Below are 16169 nucleotides of genomic sequence, written 5' to 3'. Positions count from 1 at the left end.
AAAGTAACCTCAGTTATGTTTATATGATATTGATAATTTTTAACACTCTGCATATACCCATAAAACATCTGTTTGTAAAGTATCTGCAACCAAAATGATAAACAGAACACTATTGTTTATTATGACCACATTATTTTCAGTGGCACTATAATGCCTTGAGTCCTGTTCTAACCATTCTGTTCAGCTGTTGAAATTGTTTACAAAAAGAATATAAGGCCATTCATTCATGGAAATGCTAAAATGTTTAGCATAAAGTTCTTGAATGTATTGAGGGAATAAATATGAAGCTGTTCTTAAAGCTTCACATACACATAGAAGTAAAAACCTTAATTTAGCCCAAGTTATGATACAGGAAAGTGGTCACAATATCCAAACACTGGCACCAGGCAAGATTTTTAAAAAGTCATGTGAAGAAGTAGCCTTATCTGCTTGATTTTGAATTTTGTATTGGATCCAGAACTGTAGTTTTCTTCATATTCTATTAACTTGGAGCAGTATCCCAGCTTGACAAGATTGCTTCCTGATGCTGAGGCCAGGCAAAAAATAGACTTTGGTGGTGAACCATTGGCCAGTCTCCAGTTGGCTACCTAGTGCTCACTGATTGCGAGGATTCTTTCAAAGGATGCTGGACTAGGACAATCTTGGGCTGATCCTGATTCATAGTTATGTTTAGTTATGATTTCACTGTTATGAGATCCTGAGTTTATGCTCTTGAAGATGCAAAGAGCAGTGGTGGGCCACAGGATTCTTAGTTTCTGGTAAAAACAACAATTTAGGAGAGCACAAATTCACTTCCTGCAAACCCCGACTTGTTCCTATGAATCAGAGACTGTGGTTTAACAAGTCAGCTTCATAACGCATGGTCTGAAATTGACCTGTTTAGAAACTGGCTAAAGTTTGTTTTAAGCCATGATCCCTGCTTCCTATGTAATGATAACCCAAGTAGAAAGTGAAACCAAATTGTGCCAGAAATACTTTTCCTGGACTTGTGGGATGAGGAGAGATATGGGGAAGTACAGGAGCCTGAGGTTTATGGCAGCTGCTTTCTCCTTGTGCAGATAGGGAACCTATGACTCTCCAGATGTTGAATTTCAGCTCCAGTCAGCATGGCCAATTGTCACAGATTATGGGAATTGTAGTCTAGCAACATCTGGAAGGACACAGGCTGCCCCCCCCCCCATCATGGTGTAGCATTATGTGTGAGCCGGACTTACGCTTCTAACAGTTAGTAGATTAATTAAAGGCTATATAAGCTACATATTTATTGAAAAGCCAACCATGGTTCTTTTGTTTGGGTCTTGCAGCGCCATGTCATCCAGGGACGTAATTTCTCAATGCATTTTAAAGATTAAGAACGTTGTGCAAAAATGAAGAGCAGTTCATGGGAAGATTTATAATCCCTGTAACGTGTGGAGGTTTTATGTTTGTACTAAGTATGAAGGGAGAAGAAATCTGACCAACATTAGTCACATACAATAGTATGTTAAGCCTTTGAGATTTAATCACCGAATGCTTAATTAATGGGGAGTGCATTTCTGTATCTCTTATCAGCACACTGTGTACGTATGGTTTGAAATAAGACCTCTGGAAAGTAATATGACTCTTTCCTTAAGCAAGAATAATGAAGTCACAAACACTGAACAGCTGTATGGGCACCATTTTGACAAGCAGTGTAGTTTTTTTTTAAAAAAATAGTCTTTAGGTAGTGTGCGTAAGATAATAAAGGATATTAACCAGTGAAAATTGCAGGAATACAAAGTGCTGTTAAAGGAATAATCTTTCTCCCTTCAGAGGACAGGAAAACAACATGTAAACTTCATAAATCACGGGTGTATATGAAAGCTTGTTTCCAGTATTCTGTCAGACAACACAATGATCAGGAAACATCCCAGGCTGGGTCTATAAAAAGAGAAGCAAGCGGAAATGCTGCTATTGGCGCCATTATGCTTTTCTCCTTCAGCCATTGTGCTGTGCCACCTCTCATAGTTGCAGCCTCTGCTCTTAACATCTTCTCCAGCCTTGCGGAGAGGGGAGTACCATTCCCTTTCAACCCTTCAGGCTTGATACTGTCTTGTTTGTTTGCACAGTTGCTTTGTGAGCACATGATACCATTTAAACACACTCAAAGCACATTTCTTCCCTCTCCCTGCCTCCTTAATCCTGGCAACTGTAATTTTCCCCTCACAGAGCTACAGTTCGCAGCACCTTTGACAAGCTACAGTTCCCAGGATGCTTTGAGAACGGAAATATGCTTTGAATATGCTATAAAGGTATCATGTGTACACAGCCTTATTCATATTCAACAACTAAGCACTTCTGAAAGCAGCTTGCATATGCTGGATATGTACCATTTATTTGGCTCCAGTAAGATTTGTTGTGTGTCTTTTGTTTCAGACTCAAAGTGGCTCAACAAACAGTGAACAAGTTAACTGCAGAAAAGAAAGTGGAAACAAAGAAAATCAACCCTACTGCCAGCCTGGTATGATGTGTTTTTAGAATGGCTTTGTCTTCTAGTTTGCTTTTTAAAAACAGCTAATAGGATGCATGTTTTGGTCCATTCAAATGCAATTTACTATCATGTCCTTTCCAATCCCAAAGTACATATATTCAAGTAATATTTTTGGAGTGATTGAAGCAGTGACTGGGAGTCAATTCAAATGCCTTTGCTATTTTAAATTCATTATGTCCATGCACAGACCTTTGCCAGGAAAACTAGTCTGCATGGAAAAAAATCAGTCCTCAGGAGCTGTCTCGGTTTTGTCACTTGTCTCTGACCCATTGATGTCCTTCTTTCCTGCTGCATTCTGTACTCTGAATAATCTCAAGGGCTGCTTTTACAATGTGTGCTCCTAAAAATTCCATCACAGTTCTGAAGGGGGTGAGAGGGGAGAGCAGATTGAAATGGCAGCCAATAGGGCATTATTTTCAGCCTTTTCCTACATTTGTCACCCTGTTTATCTAGGAACGAGCCTGGCTTCCTGGGTTTTCTCCAGTATAGGCTGCTGTCTCTTCTTTTTGTGCACAGACAAATGGAAAATTCTTTTGCCATATTTGGATGCAACCAGTGCTGGCTTGCCAAATTAAGGTGGATCCAATTTAGCAGCAATATTTGAAAAAAAAACAACCAACTGTGCTTAAATCATGCTTGTTCCATTTATTATTGGTACAGTCTGGTATAAAGAGGGGAGGGTCATTTATCAGTTTGGCTTAAGGAAGAGTGTGGGCCAATTTATCTGGTCTGTACTGGCTTTAGTCCACAACTTCTATGTACCCAAGGTTCCCCACACAATCATGGTTTATTACAGTGTCCTCTTTTATAGAGGGACCTTTCTGTATGTGCAATGAGAAATCACTACAGTATTGTCCCACTTTGTGGGAAAGGGATGCCCCTGCTAAAATCAGCTCCAGTACATTTCTCTTTTTTTAAAAAAAAATCTACTTCTGTATCTAGAGACATTAATCCCTCCCCAAATATTCTTGCTTGTTTTCATATTACTAATATTTTGTGTTAGTGCAATACTAGCTAATGTTAACTGGAAAGGCATTTCAGAACACATTAAGCATATACTTAGGATGATATGAGAGGCTAAGTTTGTATCCAGGTAAGTCATACTCAGAGTAGATACATTGAAATCAATAAGTTTGTCATGACTCCTTTGCATTCATTTACAGTGGTACCTTGGGTTAAGAACTGGAGGTCTGTTCTTAACCTGAAACTGTTCTTAACCTGAGATACCACTTTAGCTAATGGGGCCTCCCGCTGCCGCAGCGCGATTTCTGTTCTCATCCTGAAGCAAAGTTCTTAACCCAAGGTACTATTTCTGGGTTAGCGGAGTCTGTAACCTGAAGCGTCTGTAACCTGAGGTACCACTGTATTTCAGTGTATCTACTCTGGGTGTGACTTAGATGCAAACCTAAGTATGCTTGTATAAAGCTTGCCATTGTCTTGGCTTGGCACTTCAGGAATTAATTTTCAGAAAAGAAAAAGCTTATGTCTACTTTGGTTTTGGACTGCTCCATTCTTCAAGTGTAGTAGACCACATACTCTGTGCAATTTGAGAACAGATGGAAAATTAAAGAAAAGAATGATAATAAAGTTCCTTTTTTTTTTCTTAAACAACAGAAAGAAAGGCTACGTCAGAAGGAAGCCAGTGCGACCACCAACTGAAAGAAGACACATGAACATAATCGCAGTGTGACTTAATACCTTGCATGATGCTTCCCTCTGCCCATTCCCTAGAGAGCACCTTATTTTAGATGTTAGGAAGTTCTGCTTTGCTGTTCTCTTCCTCAGACAATCCTCAAAAGACTTCTGGATCCCTTGGCTTGTGCAGAAGAGGGAACAATAAGAATTTGTTTACATGGGAATTATGAAGAGTTCTATGTAACTCTTCCTTATGTGGCTTAAATGCAGTTCTTTTCTTAAAAGTTGTTTGAAGTACTCTATGCAAAATGCACTAATGTAAAAGACAGCAAAAGCAGGGTTTTAGACAGTGAATTAAATAGCTTTTATGCCAGCTCTGCAGGATGGCTCATGTGCTGGTAGACCGTAATATTTACTAAGTCAATGTCTGTTTAAAATGATTTTGATGGTATCCAAAGGATTAACTTTACCTTCTTGCAAATGGTGGAAGTTAAGTGTATCAGATGTATTCTGTATTTTATTACGATTATTTTTATAGGAACCCCAATCAATGCCATGGAAGTAGAAATACTGTTTTTGCACATGCGGAGAAAGAAATCTCTCATATATATATATATATATATGAATGAATAAGGTATATATATACTTGAATAAGGCATAGATAATGTAACTGCTACATTCATTAACGTTTGGTGTTTTGTTCATACTATATTCTTCATTTGTCTGATGGCAAAATGAATACATTCTGTATCAACATGAGGTCAGATTAGCAATATTCAATAATGCTTTATTTATAGTTGGTCTTCTAGCTGCAGAACATGCATTTCCATTATTTATCATTAATCTATACCAAAGCCTATATTATTTTATAGTCAGCATTTTGGTGAAACTGATTTTAGAACATGTTTACATTTTCCGGTACATACGTGCATGTGTGTGTGAGAGAAAGATCATTTACAGACATATGTGCGCTCTTGAACATACATTATTCATACACTCTGCTCCATAGACTTTGACTAGAAATACCTCATTGCTCTCCCATTGAGGTACAGTAAGTGACTCGTGTGAAGTGCCATTTAGAATCTCTGTCAGGTATGTCAGGATCTCTCCCCTCTAGGCTGTAGTTGAGAGAACTTACAGAATCACACCCTTAAAATTAAAGAGCAGTCCTTGCAATGGAATAATTATGTCAACTAAAATGCTGTATATCATAAATACTTAAACACAGGCTAACCAACAGTTGCCACAACAACTAAAGAGTGTACCAAGAAGGAGATGAACAGGGGTTCTGCATCCTAGAGGACACTTGTAATAAAGTATGATAAGGGAGTCTGGTAAATTAAATTGAGAAAAGAGTGTGGAAGAAAGGGAAACTTTGTCACCTACAGGACAAATGCAGGAGAATCATATTTCATAATAGGCCTAGGCAAAGTGCCACAACTGAATCAAACATTTATCTTAAAAAATAACTTTTAATTTCTTATTATAAGAAGTTAATGCAATTGTATGAACAACCTATTTGAAAGATTTAATATGAAACATGCTATTTATCTTACACAATTCAAGGGCAAGGTTCTCAGACAGCACATATTATGTCTCCTATTGATATCCAAATGCCATTGAAATTTAGTTAGTATCCTAAATATTGAGACATTAGAATGCAGTTAATGAACTTATCTTTTCCCTCTTAATGTAAACATTTATTGTTTATAGCCCTACAATTTCCTATGCTGAAGGAAACATAATTCTAAAAAAAAATTGAAAGTGTTTGTATGAAGTACAGGAACAGGAAAATTACAGCATCTTTAAAAATACAGACCAAAGTAGCAATACAGTCTAGAAAAGCCAAAGAGTAGGGCAACAGTAGTCAAACCCAGCCAGATGGGGGGGGGGTATAAATAAAAAATTATTATTATTATTATTATTATTATTATTATTATTATTATTATTACAAAATCCTGTGGAGGTTTAGTGACATGCTTCTGATCAAATATATGTGTGTGTGTTATAATGGAGCTATGCACTTGAAATGTAAGGGCATTTTGATGTAACCCACAATTTAAAACTTAGCAGCAGCCACACTACAATTAATTCAACTGACATTGATCTTAATTGACGTATTCTTTCACAAGCAGTGTAATGCCAATACTCACAAAAGACTTGAGATCTTTAATGCTACTGGCAGAACATAAAAGCCACATGCTAGCAGTACGAAGGCACAACTACCACTGGCAAGTATTATCATTTTTTTCAGAAAATGAATGAGTGAAATTTACCCATGACTGAACTGGTCCAAATCACAGTGGATTGGTAGACAGTAGTTTACCACAGGTTGTTGCAAGAGCTGAGTTATATGCATAGGGAAGTGGCGGGCAGGGGAAGCAATTAAGGGATGTAAGCCTCTGGATCTTGGGAGTCGCCTGTATTGGGGACAGGTGGGCACGCAAGCTAATAATGATATCCAAAAGCACTTTTAAATCCCCTGACTCCATCTGAAGTGATCTAAGAGATGCTTAATTCACCCACTGAAAGCAATGAGACTTAAAACTCTCTTTGTGCTCTGCAATTACTTTCACCGGCTCACATCGTTAAGAGGAAAGCTTGGAGAATGTGGCTGGAGGCACTAGGCCAGGCATACGCAAACTCGGCCCTCCATATGTTTTGGGACTACAACTCCCATCATCCCTAGCTAACAGGACCAGTGGTCAGGGATGATGGGAGTTGTAGTCCCAAAACAGCTGGAGGGCAGAGTTTGCCTCTGCCTGGACTAGGCTGTGAATGAGTGCCCATGACCATTCAATAAGTGCATGGTACCACTCAGTAAGCTGGTACTGCCAAGTGGTGGGGAGAATCCTGTCACACTTCTGCACCTCATCCAAAGAAGCAGGGCAGTGTTGGGGGTGACGTTCCCTTTCACCCACATGAGCAAAAGTGTCTTCTGTGCACACAGCAGGTTATTTGTAAGCCAGTCATTGGTTTTACACTGTAATAATAATGTGAAATATTACAGTTGCTTTGCCGTGGTTAATTTGTCTTTTTATACTGTACTTTGGAGAGTCTGAATTTATATTGATAGTGATCTTAGAGTATATTTATAGAATTTGGAAATGGTACGTTAAAAGCAGTGTGATAGAGGTATAAAACCTCTTGAGTCAATGAATGCAGATGTTTAAATATACCAGAACTTGTGAGGGAGGTAGCAAAAACGAAATAATCAAAAATTACTTTTGATTCATCTCTTGAAAGCACTACTGAGTAAAGATGTATGATTGTTTTTATTAAAAAAAAAGATTAGTTATCACTTATATTTCAAATACCGTTAGGTATGTTGCTATTTTGTAAGAGGGCTTAGGTCCAGGGTAGCCCTTCTGTGAATGGAAGGGCTGGAGACCTAGAAGCTGCTGCCACCCATGGAAGGGAGCAGGGAGGTGATTTTTGCCAGTTTCCCTTGCTCCCTCTCCCAGCTCCTAGTCTCCAGAGCAGATTTTCAGGGGAAAGAGTGAGTTGAAGACATTCACCTCCTGCCCATTTGATGTATGGAACTCCGCAAACAGAATCTTTAGATCCTACTAATTGTATTGGCCAGTTTTTATTGGAAAGGCAACCAGTGAGCACTGTTAATAAATACATTTACTCAGGGCCAGCCCACCCATGAGACAAAATGAGGCGACTGCCTCAGGCAGCAGGATCCACAGGGGCAGCAGATCCAGCCTCCCAATAATACATTGCACTCTGCTGCCGCCGCCACGGTGTCAATGACGGCTGTGGCACACTTCTTAAAGACTGGGCCTGCCATCTCCTTGGTTTCTCCCTCCAATGTCGCCTCTACAGCAGCCTCTTGGATAGGAGCATTGGTGCTGTCCTTCCACTTTTGATAGTTAGCAGTGCAATGTTCTTGTCAACAGGGAGACATGTATTTCCCTGTGCCCCTCTTATTATTCCATTTATATCCCACCTTTCCTTCAAGGAGTTCAAAGTGGCGTATATCACTCTCCTTCTCCTCATTTCATCCACAGAGCAACCCTGTGAGGTTGGTTAGACTGAGAGCTAAGAGATGTAAACCTATTTGGATGGGGCAGCTGTGCTGCACAAAGGCTAGGAAAACACTTGTGCCATTCTACAGTTAAAGGCAGCTGTCCGGCTGGAGTTTTGCATTTGTAATAGGAGCAGCATATGGTTATAGGATGTGTTAACTATAAGAAATTGCCTCAGGTTTTCCTTTCAAATCTTTCCTCTTCACTGTTGCTCTCATCTCTATCTGAATCTCCTCTGGTTTTCTTAATATATGATGATTAAAGTGGGATGCAGTTAAAAGCCCAAAATGGTACCCAGTGAAATTGCCAGTTTTGCTTGTGCTAAGGAAGTCCTTAGCCTTGATGGTTTTAAAATCTTACTGCCAATACAGCGTGCAAAATTGTAATCTCTTGCTGGAAACCCAGCACATTTCCTCCCATTTTGAGAAACGCTGTTGTAGTCATTGCTACAGATTGTGGGGCGAGTGGGTGGGTGTCAGGGGACCCGTAATGTGACTCCCAGCTTCATTGGACTTGAGTAGTCTAAGATAGTCTTCTTGTGGTGTCCAATTCGAGACTGAATGTGGGAACCATCAGTGGGAAATTGCACATCTCTGGGCCAAAGCTGTATGGAATGTACATTAATACATTTCCACTGTGTTGCTGTTAGCAGAACTCCTTTTACAGTATTGTTATAACAGTCACCCCTCTTGTTTGGCGAGTTCTGATAGTACTGTTTAGTCTGAGAAGAATCTTTTGTCCTAAGCCCATTAGCATCTCACAGTTATTCAGAGCCCATTTCTGGATTGTTTTGTTTATTTAAAGTTTACTTACAGTAGCACTGGAAATGGATCCAAATGGAACGTAAACAACTGGTCCCAACTCATGCCCTGCATTTTTGTTTCCTAATACTTAACTATCCTGCTGCAAACTAGGAGGGAAATAATCTTTGTATTCTACTCCCTGATGCAAAATTGATAAAGATATTTATAATGCTATGACACCTTGAAATTCAGGGCCATTCCCACAGTAAACTAGTGTGTTGAGAATGTGAGTTAAGTGTTCAGCGCACGGCAAAAACAGTTATTTAATTCACTACTCAGTCATATAATAGTTCCATCCACATTCACCACATCACTGCTCAATCTGTTTTTGGAAGCTATATGAAAGATGTGGTAACTGAGTTGAACTGCATGCTGGATATGTGGTGAGGCACTCATACAGCCATTTTAATGTGTGCCAAGCTACATGGATGCATTGAACCAGCAACATCCACAGCATAATATTCAGTGATGTGAATTTTATTTAGCTGGTGTATTATGTCATCAAGTGCCTGCCAGAATAATGTTTTTCTTCTGCCTAACACAAATTGGCACAACTGTTGTTTTGGAAAATGAGACAGTTTATATTGTCATGCAAGATCATGCAAACTTTCAGCTCACACAAAACCCCTTAATCAAGTAGAATAGAAATATACCCACTTCAGAACTCATGCAAAGTGTAAAAATATTTACAAAGAGGAATACCTTGACTCAGTGCTTTTTTTCTTTAAAAAAAATGTTTAGGGCTACTCTCATTTTCCTACTCATATTGAAATTCTGCCTCTCAGTGAGGCCAAACTTAGATTCACAAAATGTTTACCCCAGAAAAAAGTACTGCCTTAAGGTGTCCTTGTTGATTATTATTTTAAGATTAGGCCACTTGTACCTACCATTCTGACAGCACTGTGTATCTGTTAAGTAGAAGCAGAAGAATATTTTAATGGATTACTGTATGCCATATGTATAATGGAGAAAAAGCTGCCTTTCCATTCTGATTCATAAAGACTTAAGAATATATGATAATATGTATTGTTTCTACTAAGCTGAACAATGAAGTATTGCAGAGTTAGCTTGAAAACTTGAACTCTTTGATGAACAGGTTTAGTGAGTGGCTGCATCCAACATTTTTTTTATCCCAAAGCGATTCGCCATACCAGAAGAACCTAATCTTGCATTGCTTTTGCTATAAGTGCATTTCTCCCCTGTTTCCATGCTAGAGTTCCTTGTAGCTGTTATTTTTCAGTTTTTGTCTCTTGCTACATTTGGAAATTTAATCTCATCATTGAGGGTTACTTTCTTATGAAAGCTGTAGACACTTTCCCTCTTTATTCTAAAAAAAAAAAAAAAAAGCACCAGAATCACAGTTTGGTCATATAACACTTTTGTTTTTCTCAGACATTGAAACCTTCCAAAGAATATGTAATATAAATTTTCTTTCAGTATTTTCCCATTTGATGTGACAGACATGGGTACTTACAATCCCTTCATAAAATAGTTACCCATCTTCAATTTCTTGCTAGGCAAGAAAGCAGAAATAATTGTTTCTGTTGGCCTGGCTGCTCTGGTTTTCCCATTCAGAAGTCCTCTGTTGGGCCTCTAAGTAGTGCTGGAATCTTCTAGTGTGTTGAGAATAATGTTGGCATTCATTCTGAGTAAGACAAATTTGAACTGTCTAGGATGGGAATAGTCTCCCACGCAGAACACAGAACCAAAATCAGAGAAATAGTTCCACACAAAATCATTCTGTTTCCCAAAGGCTTCACGATGCTGCATTGAAGAGCTTTATAGGTTTAAGGTTTCATATGAAGCAGATCAAGCTAGGTTTTCATATGAGTGGTATTTTTAATTCACACGTCTTAAGTCTTCAAACTTCTGACTCTACAAACAGTTCTTTATGCAAGAAAAATGTCTTAACAACCACTTCAGTTTTTTAGTTTAGAAAAAAAATGCAAATAACTCCAAACCACAATGCTAAACCAGCTAGAGAAGAGAATGCCAAATATGCAAAGTTATTTCACAATGTAGAAAGACATTACCTTTTCCCTCTTCAGTTACTACCACATATGAGATCATAAGCAATTACATGCTTTCTCTTTTTTGCAGAGATATCTGATTAAATGCCTTTCATACCTCTGTCATCTTAGACGCTTCATCAGAAACAGAGAACATGGTATCTGAAGTTTGTTGTTAGAGGATCCAGTTTTGCATAATGCGTACACATCTTACTTAGGTAAACAGCTTCACTAAATTATAAGCCTTTGGCAGGTTTTCGCAGGTAGTGTATCAAATATGACTGGCAGCACAATCATATAGAGGTTGACTCACAATTTGGGGAGGTGGGGTTACTCCATAGTATTGTATTAATTAATTAATTAGCTTTTCTTACATGTATATCTCATCTTTCTTCCAATCATGGAACCTAAGACAGTGTACATGCCGTTCAAGCTTTAATTAGACCCAGAACTGCCTAACTTTAGATGGGTGTTGGTCTTGTGTGCCTTCAGACTATATACTGGCACTGATGTGTGTTTCAGTTTGTGACCTCACTAATTTTCCAGTATAAAAGAAAATGCAAATACCTCTTTGGTAAGGAGGATAGTTATATCTGTTCATAAAAATGATGGTCTAGACTAGTGAAGTCTACTAACTGAACTCTACTGAACTCTGCTTTTAGTGTTGTCGTTTTTATTGTTGGCTTTCTTGAAGTGATAGGAAATGCAAAATATCAATTTGTTGTGTCACAAAAATTGAAAGTCCAACTTATTTCAGTAGGAGAAACCACATCTTTAAATCTCCCCCATTTGAATCACTTGAACTTAAGCACACTTGATGATGAATGTTGTTGTTGCCAGATTGTGCCCAATAATTGTACCTTCTGAACGAGTAAAAACTTAAGTTAAATTTAGGACTTGAAAGTATCCCTTTGTATCATAAGCTTTACGGACTCAACAAACTTCAATATCTGCAAAGTCTGGTTTATTGGTTTTATTGGTTTATCTGGTTTATTGTCTGTGTTCAATGTCTATTTGAAACATTTTGCAATTGGTTTAAGCCTCCTTTGTCTCCAGACCATGTCACTGATCCAGGGACAATACGAGGTTGTCCATCACCTTCTGCAACACTTTTGGTTCATTCTGCAAAGAACTTTGGATAAGATAACACTTTGAGGAACTATGTGTGTTTACCTCCAGTTTTGGATGTGATAATTGGTACCCTCGGGGTTTTTGGGGTTTTTTAACTATAGCTGGTCTGTGTGCAGACTGCTCTTTCTGGGTCTGGGCAAGACATCTTCCTGCCATCTCTACTTGACTCCTCCAATTCTAAAGTATCTCTGATGGTGATCTTTTCTTATCGAGCTCTAGCACTGTCACCTTTCCCAAGGCTTCCTCTTCCCTCAAATGATTTTGTCCTTTTCCCCTTGATGCCCTTTTTCCTCTTCCTCCTAGAATGCCTCTGTGGTTCCAATGTCTTGTTCTTCCTTCAAATCCATTCTCAAAATCTGTATTTTCCATGAAGCCTTTCACATAACCTCCTCATTCCCATATCTAGTATGACCAAGCCAAGTGTGTATAACTGTTGATCCCTGCCTTCATTTCTCTTCCTTTCCTCTGTTGTGTTGAAATTTAGATTGTAAGCTGCTCAGGGCAGGGATCTGTCATCATTTGAAAGTGCCATGTACATAGATGGCCCTAGATAAACAAAAAAATAGAATTTTGAAGTCGTCTTAGTTCCTCTTCCATTTCTAACCATTCTGACAAGAACTTAAGTGTATTCCTTTGTGGGTCAAAATATTCCACATTATCATCAGTGCAGTCACTGAAAAGGCCCTATCTCTTGTCATCATCTATATCTCCACCCATGGTGGGAAACAAAGAAGAGCCTCTCATATTTCAGTGACGCATCTCACTTGTAGTTGAACTCTTGAGGTGTTAGTGTCAATCATGGATAAAATGTTTTTAGAATCTATCACGAAAGCTTTTATCAGGTCTTTTTGCAATTTGGTAGTAATTTGTTAGTGAATGCAAATGGATTTTTTCCTCAATGAAAGTTAGATCAAGATGTTCAGCTGCATTACATCACCTCCTTGTTTGGTATGCAATAAAAACATTCCTCTATGCTTGAATAAATAAACATCATAAACAACTCTTCCCAATTTGCATGTTACAGAAACCACAGAGACTGTAGCAAGGTCAGGAAAACATGGATATTTCCAACTGGCCAGTCAACAAATATTATTAAGCACGCAGCTGATCTCATAGGGCATGGGTTAAAAAGGAAATTCATCCTGAAATTGAGGGTGGAAGCTAGTGTGTCTCCCCTGTGACCCACTTCCATGAGTCAATATGCTGACAGAGGCGCACGTAGGACTTGGGTATGAGGGTCCCATGAGAATGCAAGGGCATGATGTTTGACCCTAGCCCCACTGCCAGCACAATAACAAGCATTGATGCTATTCTACCAGCAGCAAACCCCTGCCGTTGCCTTGGCACAACATTTAATGTAGCTTGGGAAAGGTTTGCCCCAATCCACTTCTGTGCCACAAGAGGTCCAGGAGTCAAAAGTCACAATATTTCTTATAACAAAGGCAAAACGGCCAAGTGCTGGATTTCTCACAATAGCTGTGGCGGGGCAGCTAAAACAGAGGAGTGCCTAGGAGCTGGCAAAGCCAGCTCTACTGGGAGCACAGGTCTGAGGGAAGGGGCACAAAAATCACCCCAGAAATCAGTCTCCAGTTATCTGTTTAATGTCATGGGTTTAGGCAAGAGCTGGAAATTGAGCAGTAGGAGAAATGGCAAGATGGTATGGAGGTAGATGGCTGGAGACTATGGAGTGTGGTTATGTGCCATCACTGTTGTGACGAGATCAAATGTGGGGAAAGTGATTTTTTTTGGGGTGCTGGTACAGGTCTTTGCCAAGGGCACAAGTGACCCCAACAGGAGAAGTGGGATTGGGGGGGGGGCGCAGATCAAAAAAGCCCCTTGCTAAGCGTGCAAGGGACCTTAAGTACACCTAGAGTGACAGACTTTGAGCGCTGGTTTGAACATGCATATGCATTACTTGGCAGCTGTAGCATCAACTGAGGACTTGGTGTATATCTGAATGTGCATTTGCATTAGAAATCACAGATGGATTGGGGAGGAGTAGCCAGACAGAAAAGGGTTAAGTAGCCTCTTCCTTGGCATTTCCCATCATCCACACCAATCTCACAAGCTCCTGGGACTGCCTTGGTAGAGGGAGAAAAGGGGGAGAGTTGCATTCAATTGTGTGCCATGTCTAGGTTGGGCCTGAGTTGGTTAATCGAACACAGCTTTGAAAGATTTGAAGTTCAAATCAATGCCATTCCGTAAAGCTTCATTCCATGAGAACCAGTCTTCTGGGGCCTGTTCCCAAGATTTCAGAGGCAAGTCAGCAATCCTTGTGTAATGATGCAATCCAGACTATTGCATAAGGAGCAGGCACTTGTGTGATATGAAATAAATTCCTGAGCTTGCAGCAACATCTGAGACTTGACAGTGCTGTTGATATAAAGATTTTCAGTGCATATAAAGATTTTAAGCATGAAGAAACTGAAATGCCCAAATGTCTTGTCCTCTAAATACAGGAGTTGTGTATTTAGAGCATGGCAATAACTTAGTGGTTCAAATTTCATCCTAATCAGGGCTTCTTTTTCAACCAGAACTTGTTAGAACTTGGTTCCAGCACCTCTGAGATGGGCACCATTGCCATTATAAGAGAACTAGGGAGACATTCATGGTGAGTTCTGGCGCCTCATTTTCTAGAAAAATAGCACTGGTCTTAATCATAAATTTACCGGGAAGTCCTAGGTTATCTCGAGTCTCGTGGTCCTAGCCTTTCTGCACCTTATTACCTTACCTACTCTGGTTCCTTCCAACCCTACAATTCCATGATTCTTTGATTCTGCCATCTAGGATGGTAATGATAACACTGGCCCAAACTAGTAAGGCTGTTGCACTGATTAAAGAGGTAAGATTTATTAGCTGTTTTGAGGCACTGGGTGGGTGGGGCTTAGTATAAAGATACTAAGGATTAATATTGTTAAAGAAACAGTAGTATGTATAAAATACATATAAGACCAATGAGAAGGTGGTGAGTGCGGTGGAAATGGGAACTCTCCCTGGAAGTGGCACTAATAAGACAAGCTGCCCCATCAATAAATCTGGGATGTACTGCTCTTTTACCAGAATAGCATTGCCAGGCATGATGCTGAGGAAATGCTTGTTGAATGGATGTAAATATAGAGGGGGGGATATGCAGAATAGCAATGCTTTTCTTCCTTTCAGGGAAGTTCCCAGTTGTTAAAAAGAAGCTGAATGGATTATGCTAAGTTTTTCTTTACAATTATGTACGGTATGTTCCCATTGAGTATTTAAAAATCTAATTTTACTGGAAATTTCAAGATAAGTTAAATTTGTAAAAATGCTTTTATTTTTCAAAGAAAGAGATATGGGACCATTGCATGTAAATAATAGAATATATTTTCCGTATTATTGCTCTGTATTTTTATATGCTAAATCTCTAGCTTCAGACTATGTTTTACTAACCCTGATGCAGTGGAAACTTTTATTTATTTAAAAACAAGAATGATGTATTTTGACTCCACGGAGATATAGATATATATTACAAGGTAAACATTTGCAGGTGTTTCATTAATGGCTGATCTACTTTTCATTTGTTGCAAACCTGTATGTTGTTACACACTTTTTGATCCTGTCCGCCATAGCTTTATAACCACCAAAAGATCACCTGATCAACAGAATACTTTTCGAAACATGTTATTCTAATTCCTGTTCTACCAGTTCATACATTAAAAATCAAATAGGAATTTTAAAGTGTGTGGGTTTTGTTGTCTGCAACTGTTTTAAGTTTTATGTAACCCTTGAGGGTAAGTGGTTGGGTCATGTATGACTGTGATGGGAAGAAGAAGAGCCAAAGGCAGAGAGGACCATCCTTTTCATTTCTGTCTTTCTGGCTCCCCCTTCTCCCGCTTTCTCCCTGTCTCCCACTTTCCTCCACCCATTGAGCTGCTGAAGAGACAGAGGTCACTTTTGCTAGATGTTTTAACTAATCACCAGCAGAGGACTTTGGGGAAACAAAACCTGAGGGTCATATGTAGCCTCAAAGCCACAGGTTGCCCATCTGTGGCTAATGAGAACTAGGTACCTGTAATGG

At 39.2% G+C, this 16169-nt stretch overlaps 1 protein-coding gene across 4 annotated transcripts in view; it reads left to right on the top strand.

Annotated features, from left to right (window-relative positions):
* FMN1 (formin 1) overlaps positions 1-4428 on the top strand; it is a 162918-nt gene extending 158490 nt beyond the window's left edge. For all 4 annotated transcript variants that reach the window (XM_083744317.1, XM_083744315.1, XM_083744316.1 and 1 more), the window contains 2 exons: positions 2395-2479; positions 4124-4428. In XM_083744317.1, the coding sequence (XP_083600443.1) occupies positions 2395-2479; positions 4124-4168 (130 nt within the window). In that variant the 3' untranslated portion in view covers positions 4169-4428. The remainder of the gene's footprint in view (positions 1-2394; positions 2480-4123) is intronic.
* Positions 4429-16169: the final 11741 nt, after the last annotated feature.

Source organism: Podarcis gaigeae (genome assembly GCF_964106915.1).
Source record: "Podarcis gaigeae genome assembly, chromosome: 1".
In the NCBI taxonomy this organism is placed as follows: domain Eukaryota; kingdom Metazoa; phylum Chordata; class Lepidosauria; order Squamata; family Lacertidae; genus Podarcis; species Podarcis gaigeae.
The sequence above is the reverse complement of the archived record's forward strand: the minus strand, read 5'-3'. Positions and strand labels throughout refer to the sequence as shown.